Source organism: Amaranthus tricolor, chromosome 3 (genome assembly GCF_026212465.1).
Source record: "Amaranthus tricolor cultivar Red isolate AtriRed21 chromosome 3, ASM2621246v1, whole genome shotgun sequence".
Classification (NCBI taxonomy): Eukaryota; Viridiplantae; Streptophyta; class Magnoliopsida; order Caryophyllales; family Amaranthaceae; genus Amaranthus; species Amaranthus tricolor.
This window is the reverse complement of record NC_080049.1, coordinates 29,166,624-29,177,326: the sequence shown is the minus strand read 5'-3', so window position 1 is coordinate 29,177,326 and position 10,703 is coordinate 29,166,624. Positions and strand designations below refer to the sequence as shown.

Sequence of the window (10,703 nt, the reverse complement as noted above, 5' to 3'; positions counted from 1 at the left end):
AAAATTTAACTTTTACCTATTTTATATACATAACGACACCTTATAAATTTAAGTAAAAGTGGTTATCTTAGTGGTTCCTGTATATTTTATAGTCAAAACTTTTTCTTTTTCACAATGGTAGAAAAAGGAAAATAAATAGTTGTTGAAGGAAAACATCTACTTGTTGTGACATATAATACACAGTTCCTCGTAAGCAATACATAGTAGTCCCTTAGAAGCCTTCTATATAGTAAATTACTTTCATAATAACCATACTACATTAGGAACCTCACCTACAAATCAGTAGCGTCAGTGTTTGATCTAGAAACCCATCTCGCCTTTCGATTAACAGCGATAAGAAAGAAGATACTGATAACATCAACCGATAAGTATTAAGTGTTGCAGCTCTTGGGACGGGCTAGCCAGAGAGAGCTTAGTGCCCTTAGACGTGTACTATAATCATGAATAACTAGGAGTGCTCGAGCTGCTTGACGGGTAGTCAAAATTCGGTGCATTTGTTGCAAAGTCTGCTGCCTCAAAAGTTCGGCCTAATATCAAAACAAAAAGATAAAGTATTTGATTTTAGATTATAACGGACTATAGTAAAATGACTCATTAAACCCGACTTTTAACATCCTTTTGTATACCTGGTGAACAAAGTTCTCGAGTGTAGCAAGCTTGCCCATAGCCATCGCCATTTGACCCATGTAATCAGCAACAACACCGGAACTACAAGGACCGAGACAGTTTGCAGAAAGCGTATCGACCAGAGACTGTTGCAGCGCTTCCATTCCTTGAGACAACGCGTCCTCAGCTTGTTGTGCAGATTGCTGTAGATTGCATAATCCCATCAATTGCTGCTCAGTCAGAGGTTCAAGGTGGTTCACTAGTATCTGTTATTCCGAAAATTGGCAAGTATATAAACCATTTCAGGCCCAGAAAAACAGGAACAACCTTATTGATTGATCAAGTTTGTTGGATATGAAGTAATGACCTTGAGATATTCGGAGGAACGAAACCCACCGAGCCACATGAAACACCTCTCAGCCGGTGTTTTCCACATGCCGGACAGCAAGTGGAATATATCCGACTTTGCTGCGTTGCCTTTGATTCGGAATAATTCATCGTAATGTGACATTAAACTCTCAACAAGAACTTGAAGTTCATCATCGGAATGGTGCGAGTTTAGCGCTGATCTTGTGTCATTGATCAACTTTTGATGCTTATCAAGCCATACTCCATAATGTACATCAAATGCCACAACTCCTACAAAACAAAAAAAACAATGAAGCTGAATTCAATGGGTAATAAAGCTCCTAAAAGACATGGTCGTCGATTAGTAAGGGCAAAGCGGGCTATTAAGTTACATTAAGTTCAGCTATAATTTACATTTTTTTACTATGTTATATGAATTATTAGGGTTTTCTATAAATAGTTAAATTATCAATAATGCAAAACAAAAGGAATATTATATTAGAAATCCCTTATATCTTTCGCTTTGGAACCCAAATTTAATGAGATAGCCCTGCTAAAAGATAAAGGGTAAACAATGTTCAAAATTATGAAATATATATGATTTTATAAATTGGCCTTTGAAAATAGAGATTATTTTAAATATTTCATGTCCATTCTCAATGTGGCTAAAATTTAGTGTTTTGATTTCTGATAATAATGACTATATTTATATAATTCATTAAATCATATTTTTGGAGATTGGAAATGTTATTTACTACCAAAAGTAAATAGGGAGTAATAAGAGGTCTTAGTAAATAACAATTATTTGTGTAGTTAACAAATCATATTTATGCGGCAGAATTTGATAGGATGAGAATTTTGTTATTTTAATTTATCTTTTTTAATTTTGTTTATTTTATTATTTATTCTTACCATTAGTTCCCAAGGAATGGCCAGGCTCAGTTCCAACACCCGAGACAATAAAACCCTGCACTAAACGTAATTCAGAAAGAAGAGATATTACATGTTTAAAGCAAGTAAGGCCACAAATGAGTATTGTTTTTTCACCAATTCAGCACACATTTACTTTTTTGATCCTTTAACTTGTCATTTTCATTGTTTCATTTTCCTAAGTTCACACCCAAACATTTTGAGTTCACCTGACTGAAATATAGACTTCAATTGATTACAAAATAGACTTGGGTATCTAAATTGGTTGTAGTAACAGTGTATAAAACAGGAAATTCCTCTCATTTTGCACTATTTATGACCAAAATTGAAAATTGATAAGAAAGTGCACCTGCTGACGAGCTCTTTCAAGCTCTTGTTCTAATTGTGAAAGCTTGAATCTACTGTTCTCTAGTTGCTGTACATATGCCTTCAAAAATAATACCAACATAAGAATTACTCATCTGTCCTCTTTGAATTGCATTAAAGAGGAAATGAGTAAATTTTTAAAAAAAATAATAATAAAAGAATGAATTGTGTGGATGAAATTAAAAGAGAGTTAAAAATAAATAGATGAGATTAAAAGAAAAAATAGAAATGACCAAATTAAGTAGTATGAACCAAAATGGAAATTGATGCAATTTCAATAGGACGGTATGAGTATTATTTACCACTTTATTTACATCAAATGTCCTATTTTGCTTTGCACATTTGTTGATACACTAACTCAATTCTTAATAGAAGTGTTTCTAATTGTGTAAAATTTAATACTTTATAAATATTAATAAAATTTAAATTAAGACGAATCAAAACAAAATCTCACTTGACTATGTTTTAACTTATAAATTAAAAATAAAATACAGACCAAGAGCGACCGGTAAACAGTGAAGAAGACAAATGTAACATTTTTTTTAAGTTATAGTAAAGTCGAACATATTATATACGTCCAAATACGGAAACCACTTGTGCATAGTAGACTACGCAAGCGTGCAACAAACTGAAGGTGCTAAAATCACATGCATGCGAGATGGAACAACAAATGTACTTCCTTGTTGCTTCTAACATCAATGATTGTAAGACCATACAAATTAATTAGTCAAAAAAGATTACCTTCTTTCTCAAACGACTCTTTCTTGCAGCTTCTCGATTTTGAGCAAGTCTCCTAAGAGTCTGCTTACATAATAATAATGTCAAAGTTTTAATCTCGACAATATAAACAGAAAAGAAAGATAATTAACAAGATCTAACGAGAAAAAACATCCAAGAAATAGTTAAAGAACCTTTTGGTCTTCTATCTTTCCTTTGGATTGATCTGTTGAGTCCATTACTGCTCCATTTTGAACTATGCCATACTGATTTATGGGATTGCATGGACAAATTAAATGAAACAACTTGTCAATGATATACATATACTATACGCCTATACCATACTATACTATACTTTTATATGTTTACTCAATTTCCATTCAAAGGGACTACAAATTATTATTATTATTATTATTATTATTATTATTTATTTGTGACTTTGTGTTGTTAGGATATATAGCTCATGTATAAGGCTAGACCGTGTTATACAAAAAAATGTAAATAAAATTGTCATTAAATGAATGTTTATGTTTTTTATTCTCTTCCTCGAGTTATGTGCCAAGAAAAATGACGAAAAAATATAGTTGATCTTACTTTTAATGAATCTCTCGATTATTTTGTTTATCCCAGGAATGTTAAATAGATATCAAGACTTAGAGTCTAATTTAATCATTAGCTTAAAAACGTAAGCCATATCTTTGTAATTTACAAAGATAATGATGAGTGTCACTTAAGCGTATCAACAATGATGAGTCTTATATGTAAGTATGCAACTCTTAACAATTACATTATTCACAAGACTCTTAATAAATAAAATTTAGTTCGAAGTAAATTAAAAATAAAATGTAACACTACAAAGAATTTTGTATGAGTTTAAATTAGATAAAAAAAAAAGTAAAAAAAATTAGTCGATATTTAGAGTGTAAAGATTAAAGTTTAAATTTAAGGAAATTCACGCCTAATGGCTATTAGTGAGAAGGTAGGATGTTAAAGGAAAATTGGAGTAATAAGTTGATATGAAATCACGGATACAGTTAAAAGGTGCTCATTCAGGTGATCAGGTCAGTTTCAGATGGATGTTGTTCGGTTCAATTGTATTTCAGATCGATTATTTTTCAAATGTATGTTACGAAGGGTGACACTAGGGTCGGGTCGGTTAGTCACGGTTCGGTTGAAGATTGGTTATTCGAGCTATCGGTTTAGCATCGGTTCGGTGTCGGCTAAAGTTCGAGTCGAGTGTCAATCGGTCTCGGATTGTCATCGGTTAATAATTGATTCGGTTTTACCGGGTACAAACCGGATTCGGGTACTTTTCAAGTAGAAATTGGCTACGATTTACTAATTACTATCGATCGAATCAATATCAAATTAAGTTGTTAATCATTTTTTAATTGATAATAAGATTTCCTTTACTTAAAGCAAAACAGGTAAAATGCAAATCAATTAGTGATTATTACATTGTTACTTTTACTCGTTTGACAGTAAATTAAAATTTTAGTTCTATCATTTTTCATGTAATTTGATTAAAAGTAGTTTGATTATTTGATTATTACATTGACCATTAATTATTAACTTTAAATATATGAAACGATGTATTTATAAAATTTAATTTATTAAAATATCAATCACTTTATTAATTAATAAGATGATTGAATGAGTCGATCATACTTCTATGTTAGATGTTGGTTCAGGTTTACAATAATTCGATTTAAAATTCGTTCGGGTTAAGTCGGTTTTAGCCGGATCGAGTTCGGTTTCAAGCATGATTCGGGCCGGTCACTATTAAGTTCGATTAACGGTTATATGCCGGTTACAAAAATCAATCGCACCTCGAACAATAAACCTAAAAAAGAAACATATTTTCAAATCAGTTTACTTTCAATTCAAATTTTCGAGTTGAATCACATTTAAACACCTCTGGATACAACCCTTAAAAATCCCTTTAGTTTTCTTGTCCAACAGATCTTTATTTAAAACCCCAAAATTAAAGGTTGGAGTATTTAATACTCTGACCCAACATTGGCAAATCAACCAAACTGTACAAACACACATAACCTGGAGTTCTACGCAAGTATACATGAATATCGAGGAATACAAACCGTACAAAACATGATTAAAATCTATAAACATAATCAAATAAAAATTAAGTTAAACTTATTTATGAGGTTAATAAATCACTTTATGACGTAGAATTTAATAGGGTGAGAATTTTCTTGTTTTAATTTATTTCTTTTATTTTGTTTATTTTATTGTTATTACTTTTGTCTTTTTGTAGTGATTAACAAATCACGATGATTGATTAGAAATTTTTGGTTTCCAAATGCGTTATTTATTGGCTTTTATTTTTCTTTTAATTTTTGTTTTACTTAATCAAAAAAGTCTTTGATAATAATAATTTTAGATATTCTCAAATGAGACAGTCTCATAATAAGACTAATTTTATTAGATTGACTTACTGACTTAAAATAATCACTATGATCAATTCTAAACTGATAATTTAAATAGATTGTTAGCTAATATTTTCAGCCAATCAAATTTACGGGTCAAAATCCAATGGCTACAAGCCTCCAACAAATACTTTCAAAACAATCCCAACATCATCAAATACAAAGCAAAAAAACCCTTGTTTATTTTAAGTTTACTTACACCCAATGAATCAAATAACAAAAACCAAAAAAAAAAAAAAAAAAAAAACAAAAAAGGCAAAAGAAAAGAGAAAGAAAAGAACCAGAGTTTTGTCATCAGTATCAACATCTGTAGAAGTATCAGTCTGTTGACTTGTATCAGCCATTGCAGTTGCACCACTCTCACCCCAATACTCTAATTGCCCTTTTTTCTCTCCAATCACTTCCCCTCTTTCCACCACCCTTCTTTCTGATGCACCCCCATAATTATTCTGCCATTATTATATCCCAATCTATTAAAAATCAACAAAAAATAATTAATGGGTAATTTTCAAATTTTCCAAAAATGAAAGAAAAATACAGAATTTGATGCTCCTAAGGGTAAACTTGAAGAAAAGATCACGTTATTGCTTGATCTTAGACCACAAAAACCACCTATAATCAACAGAAAATTTGAAAGTAGTTAGAAATTACTTTTTAAATTTTATATTCTGAAAAGTATATATATATATATATATATATATATATATATATATATATATATATATATATATATATATAATAAAGTAATTAATTAAGGTAGTGTTTACTTGGGCTTAAATCAACCACATCTTGTTGGTTGAAAACAACAGGAGGATCAAGCTCTTGTATGTTACGCGTATTACCTTCATCTCCCCTGTTTTAACACATAACCCAACAAAAACACTCAGCCCATACACTCGTTAAAGAAAGATTACAGAATTAACTCTACCAAAATGTATTAAACATTCTAATACATCCCTTCATACAAGAGCACTTTGAGCTAGAAATATGAATGTATTATAGATTGTTCATCCCTAACTGAATGTTCCACCTTTAATAAGGGGTGGTTGTGTGGCTGAGATTAACCCATGACCTCTTGTCATATTAACTTTTGTACTATATCAAAAAATCAATTTCACCAAAAAATTAAGCTGATAGTTGAGACTTTAAGATATACGTTATATATTCTAATATTTCAAACATAACAAAAACATAGCATGCAAAGACAGACACTAGAACAGAGTATTAAAACTACTTTTCGTTTCATTATACTTGATAGTGATATTTTTCTGCATATCTGTTGCAAGTATTTCAAACGAAAAAAAGTATAAAAAAAAAATAAAAGAGAAATGGAAACCTGTAGATGAAAGTTGGGTGGTAATATAAGTCTCTAAAACCTTGCATTTTGTGTATTTGATTGATAATTTGTGTGTGTTAGTTAAAGAAATGGATGTAAGATTGAGAGAAAATGAGAGAAGTGAGGGGATTACATAAGGGTGACATAGTTAAATTATGTCATAAAAATAGAGAAGAAGAGAAGTTACAAGTGTAATGATTGAGAAAGGAAAGAAAGGGGGAAGTAGTAGTAGCAGTACATCGAGTTGGATAAAAGAAGATATTGATATGAGTAATACTCCTAGCGAGAAAAATGCATAGAGTAAGTAAGTTTCTCTGAGTAAAAATCAATACTGACAAGGGGATTGCGTATCGGTATGAAAAGGGCTATGATTTAGGTGAGTCTTTTTATAAACTATTCTATTTATATATAGCTTGGTGTGAGACTTATTTTGTTTCATTTGCCTAATTGCATTTGATTGGGAAATTACTAATTACATACTTGAATTTGGTGGATTAAAATAATACTTATTTTGTTTTAAAATACTTGAATTATTTGACTTTTTATGCGGTTTGATACACTTATTTAATTCTTAATTAGATGGTTTTCTGATAGACCGTTTTTTTAAGAGACGTCTCTCAAGCTCAACCTACTAGACCTTAATGCCTGTTTATTGTATCCTTAATGCCTACTTGCATTATCCTTAATGTCTACTTACAATATACTTAATGTCCGCTGAAAAAGTATTTAGTGCCTACTTACGATATTCTTAATGCCTACCAAGAAACTTAGTCCATTAGCCTACTTACCATATCCTTAATGTCTACTTATAGTATCTTTAATGTCTATTTATAATATACTTAATGCCCACCGAGTAAGTACTTAAGTACTTATAATATTTTAAATATATATTTATAATATTCTTAGTACCTACCAAAAAACTTATTATATAAATTTTTTTTTTTGGGCCGACCCAATTAGTGATAGTCTCTTAAAGAGACCGTCTCTCATTATGAATGATAAATAATTATAAAAGTTTGATATTAATGTTCTTTGCTTTGAAATAAGTCAAATAAAATGTCATTTGACTATGTTTTTACTTATAAATTAAAAATTAATTACAAATTAAGGATAATGAATGAATAATGTATTATCTTGTAATATAGCACGTACGATGAAACGGAGAAAGTATAAAATAGTTAATACATAAAAGGGTATTTCTATGTAAACAAAATAAAAGTAGAATATTAAAAATAGGACAAAGTGAAATGAAATAGGATCGCATGTTAAGTAGAAGGTTTGGGGTTCGATCTCTATTGGACGCAGGTATCAGTTAAGGGGTTTCTCGACTGCATGCATCCTCTTTACTCCCTCCTTGAGGATGGTATATCTGCATCTTGTCAGGAAAAACCCCCACCCAGACCCTGCCCTATGCGGGATACTGAAAGCATTCTTTACCTTATATTTTATAAATAAAATATGTCATTTTTATTATCTATATGAAGGGTTGGATTGAAAAATAAAAGTGACGTTGATAATTTAAATAAAAAAATTATATTTAACAATGTTTGATCAAACAATTATTCAGGTCGAATTCATACATCAAACTAACCCTATTCATGGGAATAATAAAATAATACAGAAAAGATCTATAACATCTACTTTCTACAGCTTAAGAGTCGAACTGCAAATTACTTCTAATCGTCTACCAACTCATCTAATCAAACTATTTGGTATTGGTTTTTATTTAAGTGTATCAATTGACATCAGTTACATCACATTAGATCTAACTTTGTTGTATGTTGCTTTGGTAGGTAGATCAATAGCTAGAGCATGTGTGTACATGATAACTAAGTGTCTGTTATTAATACACTATGTATGAGGTTTTATACATCAAAAGGGTCAATTGAGAAAAAAATATATATATATATATATATTATAGCTTTGGGGTATTAACCTTGTTTAGCTTACTGTTCTAAAGCCAAGTCGACTTTGAATTATTGGAATTATGAAGTTATGTTTTGAGCAGGTATGATCCTATTGGACAACCCAATAGCTTTAAGTCTAATTTTTTAGATTTAATTGTTTTAGAAATCCTTAAGATACTCAACTCGGAATCTCCATGGATTCAACTTATAATCAATTTTAGACTGAATTAAATTAATTGGTTAGGATTGTGAGTCGGAGTCCAAGCTTTAAGATTATAGTAGTTTGATATTGTATAGCAAAGAATAGAGAGATAATTAAGAGTAGAAAAGATACGACGTGGGCCCGGCAGAAGAAGACGGGAAACAAGTACTCGTGGACAAAATAAATTTGGGTTTGTAGTTGTAGAGGCAATGCCTGTTCGGCTATTCTTCTGAGTTTATTGGGAGGCTAAATTCCCATATCAGACGGCAATAATAATAATAATAATAATAATATAATAATAATTAATAAATAAATAAAAAGCCTGACTCTATTTTTGTTTGCATTGATTGATTGTTTTAAGGACCTAGTGCGATCATACTCGCTACACTATTTTTATACTTCTATTTATTTGAGTACATGTATTTGTACTTATATACACTTCTAGTTGTATAATACTCAATGGATTAGAAGTTAAAGATTAGGATTTTAAATTTTTTTGGATTTAGAAATATATTTCATGTATAAATTATTTGATAGTATTAAGTAAATTAAATTGAAGTATATTTATAATTTTTACCAATTATTAGAGTTTTTATAAAATAATTACAATATTAAAATACAAAATAAAACGCATATTATATTATTTATTTATATTATATTTACGCCTTAAATTTTAGTTCAACATACCATAAAAATATGTGGAGGAAATAATATATAAATGTAATAAGTAGGAATCAATTTATAAATAAAAAATAAAAAAAATGTGTGATCATAGTTATATTTAAAAAAATAAAAATGACGATTGGATTTCATAGTTGCCACTTAAATTTGCTTCTATTATTATATTAGTAACTAGTATAAAACCCGTGCAATGCACATCCTTCCTAGTGTAAACATCTATAAAAAAATTTGATTTTTAAAATAACGGGGAAAATATATATTAACCTCATAAGTTTAATTTTTTAATTTAAAGTGTAACTTATGTAATTGATTGAATCCAAACTCAAATACGTCCTCTCCTATCCAGGTAAAAGTGATAATATATGGTTGTTGACTTTATCAATAATCTCATTTGTTGGTACTTGGTGCTAGTATTGCTCTCTCTTTAATGTATGCACTATTCTTTTTATTTCTTCTGCTATTAAAATAGAAATCAATAAAAGTACGGTGAAATATGTATTACTTATACAGAAGATTATTCTGTTTAAAATAATTACAACCGAAGAGTATAGAAATAGTGTTGAAATTAATCTAAAAAATTCTATGCAAATAATATTTGTGATTTATTTTATTTAGTGATTTGTTTCATCTAGGTAAATATAAATTTTCTTTAAATGCAACTTTATTCCAGCCAATAAATCATCCTTACCCAGTAAATATAAATTTTCCAAATTCAAGATTATTTAGTATGCCAATTAGAAAAACAATATTTGCAAATTTGTCTCAACCAATAAATAATTGTTATCCAATAAATGCAATTTTGCCTCACTCAATAATTAGCTACAAATATGACAGCCATCTATTAAAATTGAAAATTAATTATAATACAAAATTAAAATTTTGTTTAAGATAATCAAAGCTTTTGTGTTTTGAAATGCTAATAATATTATTCTAAAAGACTTCATGCAAATTATATTGTAGTTTATTTTATATATAAATATTTTGAAGATTCTATGCAAGTTATTTTGTGATTTGTTATGTTATTTAGTATATTATAATATGATTTTAATTAATACAAGTGCTTATCAATTATCAATCAATTTATGTAAATTTGTCTTATCCAGTAAATATCAATCAACAAAACAATCAAGGCAAATTTGTGTCAACCAATAAAAAGAAAATAC

At 29.3% G+C, this 10,703-nt stretch overlaps 1 protein-coding gene across 1 annotated transcript; it reads right to left on the bottom strand.

The window, feature by feature from the left end:
• Positions 1 to 42: 42 nt before the first annotated feature.
• On the bottom strand, positions 43 to 7,109 carry LOC130807463 (transcription factor TGA2-like). The gene is made up of 11 exons (XM_057672672.1): positions 6,751 to 7,109; positions 6,182 to 6,267; positions 5,953 to 6,026; positions 5,696 to 5,863; positions 3,162 to 3,233; positions 2,992 to 3,051; positions 2,234 to 2,311; positions 1,867 to 1,921; positions 974 to 1,245; positions 627 to 872; positions 43 to 527 (listed from the first exon to the last, which is right to left on the bottom strand). Exons 1-11 carry the CDS (start codon positions 6,795 to 6,797, stop codon positions 372 to 374), a joined length of 1,314 nt encoding a protein of 437 aa, XP_057528655.1. The 5' UTR covers positions 6,798 to 7,109; the 3' UTR covers positions 43 to 371.
• Positions 7,110 to 10,703: the final 3,594 nt, after the last annotated feature.